The 15,401-nt window shown below is 45.6% G+C and overlaps 1 protein-coding gene across 1 annotated transcript; it reads left to right on the forward strand.

Moving 5' to 3' along the window:
- Positions 11,469 to 13,810, forward strand: CCDC184 (coiled-coil domain containing 184). Its single transcript, XM_021092621.1, has one exon. It carries the CDS (start codon positions 11,997 to 11,999, stop codon positions 12,582 to 12,584), a length of 588 nt encoding a protein of 195 aa, XP_020948280.1. The 5' UTR covers positions 11,469 to 11,996; the 3' UTR covers positions 12,585 to 13,810.

A 15,401-nucleotide genomic window follows, 5' to 3' on the forward strand; every position in this document is an offset into this window, starting at 1 on the left:
TATGTATAATGTCATTGTGAGTCAAAGTAATACTTTGATAATTTGGCACAGATTTTAAAGTTTAGTATTGAATTAAAATAAAGATTTTCAAATTTTAAAAATGAATAAAATTTAAAATTTTTGCAGGAGAAATATAGTAAATTATAGACTATAGAAGAAAAGATTTGAGAACTTGAAGACATGGAAATAGAAACTATTCAAAATGAAGCAGAGAGAAAAAGGATTGAAAAAGATCAGAGCAAAAGTCATCTGTGAGACATATTAAGAAGTTTAACATACATGTAACTGAAGTTTCAGAAAAGCTGGGGACTATACAAATATTTAAAGAAATAATGGCTAAAAATTTTCAAAATTTGAAAACTTAATGAAGTCCAGGCAGAATAAACTTAAAGAATACTATACCAAGGCACATTGTAATCAAACTGGTAAAAACAAAGGATAAAGAAAATATTCTAAAAGCAGCCAGATTAAAAAGACAAATTACATATAGAACAGGGACTGGCAAACTATGGTCATGGGTCAAATCTGGCTCACCTCTTGTTTCTGTAAATATAGTTGGAACATAGCCTCATGAATTCGTTTATGTATTCGCTATGACTGCTTCTGTGCTATGATGGCAGAGTTGAGTAGTTTCAACAGATTATATGGCTTACAAAACCTAAAGGACTATCTGTACCTTTACAGGAAAGTATGCCATCACCAGCTATTGAAGAATAGAGAAGTCAATGAAGGCAGATTTCTTATAAAAGCTATGCAAGATAGAAGACAGGGTCAACCCAGAATTTTTTTGCCCAAACGTAAAGATGAAATAAAGAACTTTTTTTTTCTTTTAAGCATATGGAAATTCCCAGGAGCTGTAGCTGCAGGCCTATACCATGGCCACTGCAATGCAGGATCTGAGCCACATCTGTCACCTATACCACAGTTGCAGTAGCACTGGATCTTTAACCCACTGTGCGAGGCCAGGGATCCAACCCACATCCTCACGGACACTATGTCGGGTTCTTAACCCACTGAGCCACAACGGGAGCTACAAAAACATTTTAAACCAACAAAAGATGAAAACTTGTTTCTTTTGGCCTTGTCATGTAGCAGCTTGATGTGGGATTTCAGTTCCCAGACCAGGGATTGAACCCATGCTGCAGCGGTGAAAATGCCAGTCCTAACTTCTAGGCCACTAGAGAACTCCCAAAGATGAAATATTAAAGGAAGTTCTTTAGGTAGAAAAAAAATAACTTGAAAATTTGGATCAACACAAAGGAATAAGTTCCCTTATGGCTCAGCAAGTTAAGGATCTGGCATTGTTACTGCTGTGGCTCAGGTTACTGCTCTGGCTTGAGTTCAGTCCCTGGCCTGGGGAACTTCAGCATGCTGAAGGTATGACCCAAAATAAAACAAAACAAAACAAAGGAATAGAGAGTGTGAAAAGTGATAAATAGTAGGTAAAATATTTTAAAATATTTTCCTCATATTTTAATCTCTTGAAAAATAAATGACTAAATTAAAAATAATTAAAGTACATTTGGGAGTTTAGCTTACATAGGAGTAATATATGTGACCACAAAACCACAAAAGACCTAAGGAAAGAAATAAAAGTATGTTGTTGTAAGGTTCTTACACTATTTGAGGGTAGACTGTGACAAGTTGAGGATGTATATTGTAAATTCTTGAACTGCACTGTCCAATACAGTAAGTAGCTGCTGGCCACACATGGGCCATCAAAATTAAAAGTAAAATTAGAGAAAACGAAAAACTCAGTTCCTTAGTCATATTAGCTATACTTAAGTCTTACTCATTTGAGACTAGTGGCTACCATACTGGCTTAAACATGAATTCTAGGAAGATTCTTCTAAATGCTGTGAGGAGAGGGTTGTACAGTAAGGAGGAAAGGGATGGAGAGAGGAAAGGCTGAGAGGGGAACTGTCATCACCCTCCAGGCAGGAGATAATGAGATAAGGGGAGGAGGAAATGGGTTAGAGAAGGATCTGTGGGATCAGAGATTACAGGTGAATCTTTCTATTTTGAAAAATGCACAATCACGTCACGTGTTTTTCAGCTTTGGATTTGTGGTTAAAACACAGGCAGTAGGGTGCTAACATAGTACAGAGCTGGTCTAAAGGGTAAATAAATCTATTTATTTCGAAGCTAAACCCAGACAAGTAAGATTTTCCCAGTTTTCAAGTTCTCCTAGAAGGGAAATTCAAGCCCCTTCCTCTCACCTATCCAAGCACTCTCAAGAAGTCCTTTAAGAAATCTTGGAAATTCCCGTCGTGGCGCAGTGGTTAACAAATCCGACTAGGAACCATGAGGTTGCGGGTTTGATCCCTGGCCTTGCTCAGTGGGTTAAGGACCTGGCGTTGCTGTGAGCTGTGGTGTAGGTCATAGACGCAGCTTGGATCCTACATTGCTGTTGCTGTGACTGTGGTGTAGGCCGGCATCTATAGCTCTGATTGGACCCCTAGCCTGGGACCCTCCATATGCCGAGGGAAGAAGCCCTAGAAAAGGCAAAAAGACAAAAACAAAAAACAAACAAATAAACAAACAAAAAAAACAAAAAGAAAAAAGAAATCTTGCTTAAATGTTTCACCCTGGAGTTCCCATTGTGGCTCAGCAGGATAAGAACCTGACTAGTATCCATGAAGATGTTGATTTGATCCCTGGCCTCGCTGAGTGTGTTAAGGATCCGGTGTTGCCATGAGGTGTGGTGTAGTTTGCATATTTGGCTTGGATCTGGTATTGCTGTGGCTGTGGCGTAGGCTGGCAGCTGCAGCTCTGATTTGACCCCTAGCTTCGGAACTTCCATATGCTGCAGGTGCCGCCGTTTTTTTTTAAAAAAGCTTCACCCTGCCTCTTGTCCTCATCGTGGAATCAAAGGGTGATGCTGATTTGTTTCAGAGTTTAAAATCTACTGAGAATCTCCTTCTAGCTTTTCCTTCTCTCTCATCTCTGTTGATTACATCTTTTAGACTCAAATTATAACCCTGGCAGCATCTTTGTGTTCCATCTCCATCTCTTTAGAACCTGTCTCCTTAATCACTCTTTTTTATGAAGAGACTGTCCCTGAAACACTAATAAAAATCCACAAGTATGAAGCAGAGAAGCCTATGTCCCAGAGATCTCATTACAATTTGAAACACCAGTGATTTCAATGTTCTAATAATGTGAAATCGTGGGCAGTTTATTGTTTATCACACCTGCAAGTGTCTTGGATGGTACTCATTGTTCTGCTAAGTAGCAGAAGCCACTAATGTCCTTGTTAAGAGGGAACTGACTTTTAATAATACATGAAGCAACTGGAAGCTGGTGTGTGATGTGGTGATGGATGAGCTGGGATGAATAAAAGATTAGATATGTGACTCAGGATCACCCTCTGAGGGGAACTAAGTCCCAGTTTAATGCATTTCATCTGGGCAATTACCAGTGAAATTGCCCTCTGCTTCCTAGAGACTCAGATAACACTGTTGAGAATAGTAAGTTCTCATTGAAATTGTCCTACTGAGGTTGTTTAAAGACTAATCTCAGTTCCTGGAATACTGGTTTTCTGATCCAGGTGTGATGTTTGGTTTTTAATTTGATTTTTCCTATCCTGGAAAAACTGATTTTTATAGCTCCTTTGTTATATATTTGATCAATGTGGGGAGTTTTTGTTTGGTTTTAGAACAGAAGCAGGGAAGGTGTAAGCAAGGGACAAAAAATCCTCAGTTTTATTACAGTATAATGTACCCTGGGCTAACATTACACTAAATTATTAGTCTATCAGTTCAGGAACTCAAAGGGAATAGAAACACTAGCTTTAAACCATAGTAACCTTTCTACTCATAATATCCCTTCTCAGTTAACTACCAATCTTATTATAACCAGTACCACAGTACTTTTTTTGAGCCTGTCTCTACTAGTATAAGAGTATAAATTAGGAGTTCTGTGACATTCAGGATGGGGATGCAGGCTTGGCATCATTCCATTCTCAACATTTGAGGTGGGGGGAGAGCATGCCATCCTCTGACCTTGAAGTTAGACTAAAAACTTGACCCCAATCTTTGACACTTTGATGGAGACAGTGGTGGAATATACTGCTGAGGGTTCCAAGGGGTGGCATAATTCTCATTTCAAAGCTACAAATACTTTTCTGTTTTGCAAGACATGGGAACGTCCACGTATTTTATAGTAAGTATTCCTTTGTTCAAGAATAGCCACTAAAAAGGGTCATTTTAATTGTGTGAACATAAGTCCTAGATCTCCAAAGTAGACGGCTGAAATCAGAGAAGGTAACCTGCTCTCTAAGATAAGGCAGAGTTGGAGCTCTGTAGGTACATATTTTTAAGGGAGACATTTCTTTTTCTAGGTATGGATTCAGGTCTCATTTATCCATCTATTTAACATATATTTATTGAGCATCTCCCAGGTGCCAGGTACTATTCTAGTGCTAGAGATATTGCAATAAACAAAACCAAACCTTGGCCTTCATGGACTTACACCTAGCTGGAGGTGAAAGACAATAAATACCTATATAAACAAATAAATAATTAAGTAAAAATATAGTACCACAGGAGTTCCTGTTATGGCTCAGCAGAAAAGACTTTGACTCACAACCATGAGGATGCAGGTTCGAATCCCTGGCCTTGCTCAGTGGGTTAAGGATCTGGCGTTGCCATGAGCTGTGATGCAGGCCAGCGGCTACAGCTCCAATTCAACCCCTAGTCTGGGAACCTCCATATGCCAAGGGTGTGGCCCTAAAAAAAAGACCAAAAAATAAAAAATAGTACCGCAGATATGAGTGCTGTGGAGAAGTATAAAGCAAAGTAAAGGAATGAGAGAGTCCCAGAGTGAAGGGGATCCTTGTGCCTTAAAACAGATGAAGCAGGCATTGTGCCTATAAACTGTGGATGACTATAGAAGATGGAGCTGTTTTTCATGTAAGACCTCGTAAAACAGGGGCTTCAGGGTCTTGGTGAAAAAGTTGGAGAAAGACCTTTTCTTACTTCTGCCTAAGAGCCAGAATCGTTGTGCTACTATGAAGATGTGGATTGCATTTTGGGGACCTGTGTCTACCACAGTCATGAATACTAGTGTGGTTCTTACTTGTGTTTTGAACAGAATACTGTACCCTCATGGTGGCTGCTCTAATAGTGCAGCTGGAAATTCCTGGTGGCTCAGCGGGTTAAGGATCCAGTGTTGTCACTGCTGTAGCTGGAGCTGCTGCTGTGGCACAGGTTCGATCCTTGGCCTGGGAACTTCCACAAGCTGTGGATGCAGCCCTTCCCCTGGCAACCCCCAAATAATAGTGGAGCTAACAGTGTCTTGTTGGCTCTTGGAATACCACCTCATAGAAAAAGGGAAGTGGAAGAAACAATGTTTGATAGTATTTTTAGGGCCTCTGAGAGGTCCTGAGAGAGCATAAGTAGAGATATTAGCAAGAGGGAGATCTACAGGAGTTCCCGTCGTGGCGCAGTGGTTAACGAATCCGACTACGAACCATGAGGTTGCGGGTTCGGTCCCTGCGCTTGTTCAGTGGGTTAAGGATCCGGCGTTGCCGTGAGCTGTGGTGTAGGTTGCAGACGCGGCTTGGATCCTGCGTTGCTGTGGCTCTGGCGTAGGCCGGAGACCATGGCTCCAATTCGACCCCTAGCCTGGGAACCTCCATATGCCATGGGAGCGGCCCAAGAAATAGCAAAAAGACAAAAAAAAAAAAAAAAAAAAAAAAAAAAAAGAGGGAGATCTACAAAATTTTGTATGTATTGTCCATGATGGAATACCAGAGACTTCCCAAGATATGACAGGTGAGAAGGGATAGGGAAGTTTGCATAAGTTGGTATTGTGAAACGGAATTTCTAAAAATTCTTTTAAATGGCAGAGAAGTCTATGGCAGACATACCACAGTCCATAATCTCCCCAGATACTTGCACATAATTTCCTCCACATTGCACTGATACTCTGAGAGAGGCAATTTGCCAAGCAAAATTGCCTCATGACACCAGAAAATGCGGGTATTCTCATGCAGTGCAGCATTATCCATGCCTGATGAGGATTCTGACTTGGAGACAAATCAGGCCCTGAGCTTTGTGCAACTTTCTGGGGGCAGAAAATATACAGAGGGAGGAGTTCCTGTTGTGGCACAGCAGAAATGAATCCGACAAGGAACCATGAGGTTGCAGGTTTGATCCCTGGCCTTGTTCAGTGGGTTAAGCTATGAGCTGTGGTGTAGGTCACAAATGTGGCTCAGATCTGGTGTTGCTGAGGCTTTGGTGTAGGATGGCAGCTACAGCTCCGATTAGACCCCTAGCCTGGGAACCTCTATATGCCATGGGTACAGCCTTAAAAAGGACAAAAGACAAAAAAAAAAAAAAAAAAAAAAAAAAAAAGAAAGAAAGAAAATATACAGAGAGGATGGAGGGTACATGAAGCCCTGCACAAGGGGTCCTGGGTAGCTCTAGAGTTTGGAGTTGTCTGTGTCTGTGGCCAACTGTCCAACGACACTTGGACTGGAACTATTTATGTACAGAGAGACATGGATAAATGACTAAACATGCACTGAGAGGGAGGAAATTCTGTGCAAGTGTTGCTACAAGAGAAGCTGTTGTGGTGAGCAATGAAGAAAGGGGAGGTGGGGTGAAAAGCAGCAAAGCAGGTTTAATTGAAATGACAAGTTATTTCCAGTGGAAGTGCAGACTGCATGAGAAGCTGGAAGATCCCCTGGAATTCTTGCTCTGAGTACCGTTAATATGGGTGAGAAAGAAATGAGGAGGGGTGGCCTTTAAGATTCCTTTCTTTTCTTTTCTTTCTTTCTTCTTTTTTTTTTTTTCTGTCTTTTTAGGGCCCCACCTGCGGCATATGGAGGTTCCCAGGCTAGGGGTCCAATTGGAGCTGTAGCTGCCGGCCTCCACCAGAGCCACAGCAATGTGGGATCCGAGTCTCATCTGCGACCTGCACCCCAGCTCACGGCAATGCCGGATCCTTAACCCACTGAGTGAGGCCAGGGATCAAACCCACAACCTCACGGATGCTAGTCATGTTCGTTAACCACTGAGCCATGATGGGAACTCTGGCCTTTAGGATTTCTAAAATTTGTTTGAGGGCACAAAGCAAGCAACTGAAAGCCCTGATCAGGCTTTAACTGAGGGGTGTGTGTGACCTCATGACCACTTCTGTGAAGTAGAGATTCTTGAGAGTGTGAAGAGTTGGACCCCCTCTCCAGGCAGAGGCTCATAAGGGTTTAGGATCCTTGCTAGCGAGCATGCCCACTTCTCTGAACAAGCATGGAGATGAGCAAAGGAGGTGGGCTGGAATACCAGGCAAACAACCCTCTCATGCTGAAAAAATTTAGTCACACAAAACCCATAACAATAGGAGTATTCTTTTTAGGGGGGCACAACCACGGCATGGGTAAGTTCCTGGGCCAGGGATTGAACTTGTGCCACAGTAGTAATAATGCCAGATCCTTAACCCACTGAGCCACCAGGGAACTCCAACAAGACTATCCTTAGCCCCTCAGTCTTTCTTACCCTCTTGGAAGAGACTCTGTTATTGACAGCTAGGGCTCCTAGTACCTATGCAGATCAGAGGAATGAGGGACAGAATAAAAGGAGCTAAAACAAGGACAAGGAGTTTCTTTCTACAGAAAAGAAAAAAAATACATTCAAGAAGTGATGGGGGAGTTCCCATTGTGGCTCAGAGGAAAGGAACTGGCCTAGTATCCATGAGGATGTGGGTTCAATCCCTGGCCCTGCTCAGTGGGTTAAGGATCTGGCATTACCATGAGCTGTGGTGTAGCTTTCAGATGCATCTCAGATCTGATGCTGCTGTGGCATAGGCCAGCAACTGTAGCTCTAATTCAACTCCTAGCCTAGGAAGGAACTTCCATATGCTGTACCTGTGCAGCCCTTAAAAAAGAAGAAGAAGGAGAAGGAGGAGAAGGAGAAGAAGTAGTGATGGGTATGGGGGAATGAAAAATCAAGGGCCAGACTTCTGAGAAAGTCTGGGGGTGTTTGGGGAGAAGGGAGAAAGTAGGGCAGCAACAGTTTATGCCTTATGAGCAACATGAAGCAAGAAGCTTAAGATTTTTGCTCTGTGCTAAAAATGTAAACCCCCTAGAGTTTTCCAGACACCATAATAAAAATCTAAATTGCTTTTAATTCTTTTTGGTTATTAGATGTGTTTCTTTTGAATATGATAGAATGCTAAGATGGGACCCAAGGCAGCTCAGCTTTATAAAATTACATTTGGGGAGTACTGTCTGGGATTGCAGACCTAAGTGTGGCAGTCAAACTTGATTTTGTACCTTGATTTTGACCATCTTTCTAGATCTGAGTTAAGTAAGCACCTTCATTATGACTACTGGATTTATAGTGCAAAAGCACACCAGTTATATAAAACAGACCCTGGAGATAAACTAAACACTAGGTAGAGGAAAATGGCAAAGACTACTAAAAATCAAAATTTTAGTGAGAATGCGAGGCTTGAAACTGGGTGACCTATATCTATGCAGCATGGAGTCTCTGCACCTCTCTGGGCTTCTGAGATTGGGATGAAGCAATAGAACAGCTAAGGTGATTCCCAGAGGATAAGAAAAAGGCAGGAAGCAGAAGAGCAGTGTGAAGGGGTTATTTTTTCCTGCTATGTGGCAAACATTCTATGTGTGAATACTCTGGAGCCATGGCCAGAGTACCCATTTGACTTGGGGAGGGACCCACTCAACAAACCCCAGGGCACTGGATTCCAGAGGGCCCAGCACTGTAACCCAGCCAGCTGACTGAAGCTCTGCTCTACTATCTGCACTCTGGCTCCTTACTTTTCTGAGACCAGACCCTTTTATTTTCCCTTGTCTCATTTTTACCTGGAATTCCTAAAATTATCTGGCTCTGAATCTGAGGGACTAACTGTCTTCTTGTATTTTCAAGTCCTGCTACTAGTCCAGACCCCCAGATCCCACCTACCCTTGGCTCTCAAATATCTGACCTGGAACTTGACTGGATCAGCCACACCCCTTGATCTCTGCACTGTTTCCCATGTTCTTTTGTGCTTCTCCAATAAAATTTCCCCTCCCTTGAGGCTCAGACCCCCTGTGCTCTCAGCAGACCTCATGCCAGCACCTCTGGGCAGCATGATGTAATCTTATGCTGAAAGCCTTGACATACATGATATCCTCAACAATAGTGGCAAAGGGCCTTGTATGATGGCATAACCCAGCTCCTACTGTATAGGGGCTATGTTTAATGTAAGGTTAAGGCTAAGATGGGAGGTCCTGTATTAGGGACAGGGTTGGTTCTTGTTGTTAGAAGGCAGGAACCCATCTGAAGGGTGAGAGAGCTGGCAAGATGAAATCATCCATGTGATGTGCTGGTCAAGAGATGTGAAGTAACAGACCCAAGCAAAAACCCTGAAAATCATGCCAGTATTTTCTGACTATGGCAAAGTTCTCCAGGGAAAGATGAACAGCCTTGAACCCATAAGCCTTTAGAATATACTTGCTGTAGTATAATCAGAAACTTAGGCTGTGTAAGCTCAGTTGTTTTGTGTGTGTGTGTATGTGTGTGTGTGTGTGTGTGTGTATGCGCGAGTGTGTGTTTTCTGTTTCTAGTTTTCCTACTGTTCTTTTTCGGGTAAAGTCTTTTTGTGAATACCAGTTCAATTCAGCTGTGCCTAGGGAAATCAAGGAAACGCATTTCCGTTTTCTTCTGAGCTTTAGGAATAACTTATTGGGGCACACAGTAGAGGTGGGAGTGATAACTAAGGTGAGAGTCACAAATTTGTGGAATGAAGGAAGGACAGAATGAGCAAGCAAATAGGATTGAATCTTAGAAAATGCAATACTGAAGGTTTAAATACTGAAGGTTTAAAAACAAAAAAATATTTGTTTTGAGAAGTTGAATTTCTAATGGCTGCATAATACTTTGTTATACCAATAATGCCTTAGATTAAACATTCTGCTGTTTAGGATATTTCCCCATTTTAATAGCAGTAAGACATGGAATAAGCTAAACAGCTCTTTACAGTTTCTCTGGGCCAGCCCCACTCCTCATCACCAGAGAATGCAACAAAGGTAACACATTTGCTATCACTGAACCACTAGTATATGAAACACTTACCCATACCTAGCTCTTCCCCATCTTGAAGTGATACAGCTTTTCTCTTCTCCAGGTTTATTTCTTGTGAATTTCATTTTGGTTTCTGACCACTTGGCTTTTCCAATGTACTGAGGTCATTATTAGTTAGTATGCTGCTGCCCAGGTGCTGTTGTCTTCTCAGTCGAAGTCATCTGTAAATGTATTAAATTTAATTGTTCTTCCTCCTCCCTGCTTCCCACTCCACTCTTCAAAAAGGGCAATGCATTGTTACAAAGGTTGAGACACTCAGTGCATGTCTGTACATGGGTGCAGGGCCTGCTGAGAAGGAATTAAGGGTACATAGTCCCCTCATTCATCCCTTCCACACATTGTCAACAGTTCACACTTTCATCTGTAAGCTGATGCAAAGTGTTACTCAGAGTTAGAAATAATGTTACTCAATATTATGAGTAACTCAATGATGTTACTCAATACAATAATGTTACTCCATACCCAGTCCAATCCCCTAACAGATCAGGAAAGTGATTTACTCAAGGTCTCTGAATTAATAAATGACAGAAACGAAATTGCACTCAGGTTCCTAAAATCCACTACTTGTGAGCTAGAGAGTTCTGGATGAAGGTATGGTACACAGCAGTTCTTGTAAAGTATTCATTCAACAAACATATTGAGCATTATTTACTACGCCCCAGGTACTATTTTAGGTGCTGGGGATTCCGTGCTAGAGGACACAGAGGAGACAGAAATCTCTGCTCTTAACGCAGCTGTCTTTCTCAAAACTGAAGCGCTTTGCCTCACCACCCTAGAACTCCCAGTGCCCTGGGTAGAAGCGGCTGGGTCTCATATGGGAGGGAATCCCATCTTTTCTCAGCTCCTGAACTATCTACGGCGAGGGCTGATTTATTGCAGAAACAAAACGAAGTGGCGGAAACCTCTGTAGTGACAGCCTGCGCCTCCGCACCGCTAAGGCTGGCGGGGCCGGCTCCAAAGCGGCGCAGCGCTCCAACTCAAGTCTGGGATTAATAGCATCGGCCTCACTATCCTCTCTGTTTTCCTGCTGGAGGACAAAGAAGCAGACCTGGCTCTAGCGCCATCCTCAGAGAAAAGATTGCGGGCGAGTGAAAATCCTTCCAAGGCAGTAGCGCTCAGTGTCTACCACCCAGGCCAGGAGAGGGACTACGTCTCCCCCGACCTGGGGACTTAGGCAGCAAACTGCTCTCTCATGCTTCCCTATTAAACACTGCGGCCACACGCTCTTTCAGCCTCAGCTGAAGCCTCTGCAGCATCCCCACCCTACCCGCCCCCACCCGCTAGCTGAGACTCTAGAGCCCCACTGCAGCTTCCCAGCCATCCTCCCTTTTCTTTTCCACTTCCTGGTTGCCATGGAGACACACGTCATTTACGTGCCGTGCGTCGCCTTGGAAACAGAGGAGCATCCGTGGCGCGGCTGGGAGACCCGCCCCGTCACTCCAACCACACTCGCGAGCCAGCTGGTTATGACTGGGGGGAGTCCCGAGCTCGACCCTTTGCTGGCCTCGGCCTCGACCTGGGTCCCACCACAGGCGCTTCTGTGACCCCGGGAAAGGGCGACTACTTGCCGTCCTTAGCGCCCAGAGGGCGGCGCTGATTCGGGTGCAATTCGGGAGGCGAGGCAGGGCAGGGAGCGTTCGCCCCTGTGCGAGCCGGAGAGACGCCGGCCCTGGGACTGTAACCGGGTCCGCGTCCCGCCGGCTCTTCCCGGCCTGCCCCGATCCTGCCTGTGCCCTCTGCCCGGGACTCACCTCCTCACGTCGGCTCCCCGCCCCTCTCAAGAGTCTCCTCTTTCCTCGGCTCCTCCCCGCCCTCTGGGCACCTCTCCCCCTCCCCGTACCCTCCCCCACCCCGAGGCCGGGCTGGACCGGACCCGGAGCAGCCATCACCCGCTTCTGCCATTCAATGGAGGACGGTCTGCTGGAGATCATGACCAAGGACGGCGGAGACATGCCCGCACCTCTGGAGGTGTCCACCGTGCCGGCGGTGGGGGACGTGATCTCCGGGGAGTACAACGGCGGCATGAAGGAACTGATGGAGCACCTGAAAGCCCAGCTGCAGGCCCTGTTTGAGGACGTGAGGGCCATGCGGGGGGCCCTGGACGAGCAGGCCTCGCACATCCAGGTGCTCTCGGACGACGTGTGCGCCAACCAGCGAGCCATCGTCTCCATGTGCCGGATTATGACCACCGCGCCCCGCCAGGGTGGCCTGGGCGTGGTCGGCGGCAAGGGGAGCTTCCCCGGCGCCCCCCAAGAGCGGGAGACCCCTTCGCTTGGGATCGGGGACAGCGGTTTGCTGGGTCGCGATCCTGAAGACGAGGAGGACGACGATGAAGAGGAGAAGGAGATGCCCAGCTCCGCCACACCCACTAGTCACTGTGAGCGCCCCGAGAGCCCCTGTGCTGGCCACCTTGGGGGGGACGGGCCACTTGTGGAGCCCCTCGATCTGCCCGACATTACCCTGCTGCAGCTGGAGGCCGAGGCCTCTCTGTGAGGGGACTCCGAGGGGGCTCTATTTTCCCGGACTGGCTTTGGGTTTCCGAGTGCATGACGTGAGGGGACTGAACGGCGCGGTGCAACATGCTTCACGCTGCTCTTGTTGGTCAAGCAGAAGAGACTCCCTCGAGGAAGGATTTATAGGGTAAAGGACTTTGGGAGCATCAAGAATTCTTTCTGCCCAACCAAGCGAGATGCAGCAAACTGCGGAAAGGTGAGATTCCGGGAGAGGAAGCGCCCATCTCTGGACTCCCATCCAATCCCCTACCCTGCCCTTTTCCCCTCCCCAGCCAACAGGAGAACCCCTGAACTGTGTAAATAAAATTCTGCTTTTCTATTCTGAAAAAGGACTTATCTAGGACTATGGCAAATAATCTCTAACGATTTACCTAGAAGTTAAGGAATTGAGGGTATTCTGTTCTGGCAACAGAAAATTTACCCTTCTGATGAAATCCAAGCTATTCAGCGTTCTGCAGAAGCCTCTCCCCCTCACAGATCTCTGCGGCTGCTGATTGGTAAAGGAAGCTTGAGGAGGGAACTGCAGCCCTAGGAAACTGGGTGAATGGGGTTCCAAGGGCCCCTGGGCTGGGAGGAGCTGGCTATGAATGTACATGAAGACATAATAGCTCAACATCTAGGATTTTGCATGCAGAGCGGATCCTGCCTTGTCACTGACTTCATCTGGGATTGTTTTATCCATTCACTGGGGCTTAGAGAACAAAGAGCCCAGTTCACAGGCACAGACTTGAGGGTGCTCAGCAACAGCCCAGATTTAGGGGACATTTGAGGGACTCTTGGGGGCTGCAGCCAAAAACTGTCTCTCTCCTGGCTATACCCGCTTAACTTCAGTTCCTTTTCCTGTCAATACGTCCCTGCCCGCCGCCTCTCGGTGTTACCTCCATAATGTCTTGTGTGTGTTATGTGTGTCGACCTGTGTAGTAGTGTGTGAGCCCTGAGGGGCAGGGCTTGTGGCTCTGGTGTTAGGTTCAGGGGGCTTCAGACCCTTCTGTGAGCCCCAGGCTCTCATGGCGCTGTCCCCTTTCCTCTCCTCTTTTCCTCCACAACCAGGGCATGGAGCATGTGGCTGTCCTGAGGTTCCTAACTGATGCGCCTCCCTCCCACCTCCTCAAGTGGTGACTTTGTGTGCCCTTCCTCCTCCTCTGTGTATTCCTTCTCGATGCTTTCCTTGGTGTTAACCTGAATAAAGAGGCGTCATCTCCCCTCCTTGCTGACTGGTACTAAGGCAATGTCAGGGTGGGGCTTCTGGACCCACTGCATGGACAAAGACTTAGTGGGAACTATAGGAACCAGGCTTTCCCTCCTCTATTCTCGCCTCGGGTTCCAAGGAGTTGACTGTCCTTACCCTGGTCGGTATATGCATTGCCAACTCTACCTGCTTTCCCTTCCATCCTGGACCTTGACTTCAAGCTGGACTGAAGAGGGAGAGGGTATGTTTTGAGACTCCCAAACTAACAAGGATTTTTAGTAGCTAGACTCCAGACATTCAGTTGACTTCTCTTCAGTGAAGCACTTGGCCTCTGGGATATGATTTCCAAATCTGAGACCTGCAATGGTAGGCAGACATCTGTTCCATGGGAGGGCTAGGGAGGGGGATTGCTCATGAGGGATTGCCCTGGGATCTCTGGCAATAGTGACACATCACAAAGGAAACACAATAACTGCCTCAGGCCTCTAGTGGAGAATGCCGGTAAGGTGTTCCCCGGAGCTTATAGTGACATCAACTCTAGTCTGCTCCCTTGGGCATTGGAGATTTCCGAAGACTTCCCTGAACAAAATTTGGGAGAAGAATGAGCTGGGGTGCCGCACGTGCGTGCGTGCGTGCGTGCGTGCGTGTGTGTGTGTGTGTGTGTGTGTGTGTGTTCTTCCTGCTGCTTGCTACAGAGAGATGGAAAGAGCTCTGGGACTGAATCTCAGTTCCAGCAGTAAATGACTGCTTGAGACTTGGTCTCTTGCTTGAGACTTAGTTTCTGCTTGTGTAAAATGGGGACAAAATTTGTTGGGGAGAAAAATATCTAAGCCCCTCGGGAAGTTTTGTGCAAATGTTAGTTTTTGTATAGTTCTCTCAGGATAGGGGTGATGATGGCGACTGTCTCCTCTGGCAAAACACAATTACCTAGGGAAGTTTCTAGAAGCTTTCTTCTAACATAATTCTTCCTGATCTAAAGAACTCTTATCTTTCAGGATAGTCAAGTAAAGGGGATGATGAGATTCCCAAGTTGACATGTCTTTTCCTCACAAATTCCATACAGTTAAGGGTCAAAAGATTTTAACGCCAGCCCTGTACACATAGGATGACCAGAGGAAGCCTTGATTTGTGCAGTGGTGGGTGGCTGGGGAATGTGTGCTGGAGCCCTGGAGAAGGCAGCTAAAATGTATTAGTGGGAAAGTGTCCCTGAGGGCTGGAGATAGTTTCTTGTTACAGTTCTGGCATTCAGCATCAATAACAGCCATGATAACTCTTATTGAACACTTACTATGTGCCAGACACTGTGCCCAATTTTATCTCTCAACAACCCTAGGAAGTAGGCTTTATTATTATTTTCACTTAGTTCCAGAAACAGACTCCAAGACTGGGTCAAGGTCACACAACTAGTACTTGGCAGAAGCAGGACTTAAACCTAGATCTTCTGACTTAAAGAACCCTAGGTGGGAACTACTCCACCAACTGCTATATTATTTCATCTTTGGAAAAGGAAATCCCTTATTTCCCCAATCAAGAGTCTAAGAGTCCTGAAAAGGAAAGAATGTTAGTTTTATTCACCTGTCACCTTTGAACAAGTAATTGCAGTTCAGG

This window comes from Sus scrofa, chromosome 5 (genome assembly GCF_000003025.6).
Source record: "Sus scrofa isolate TJ Tabasco breed Duroc chromosome 5, Sscrofa11.1, whole genome shotgun sequence".
NCBI classification, from domain to species: Eukaryota; Metazoa; Chordata; class Mammalia; order Artiodactyla; family Suidae; genus Sus; species Sus scrofa.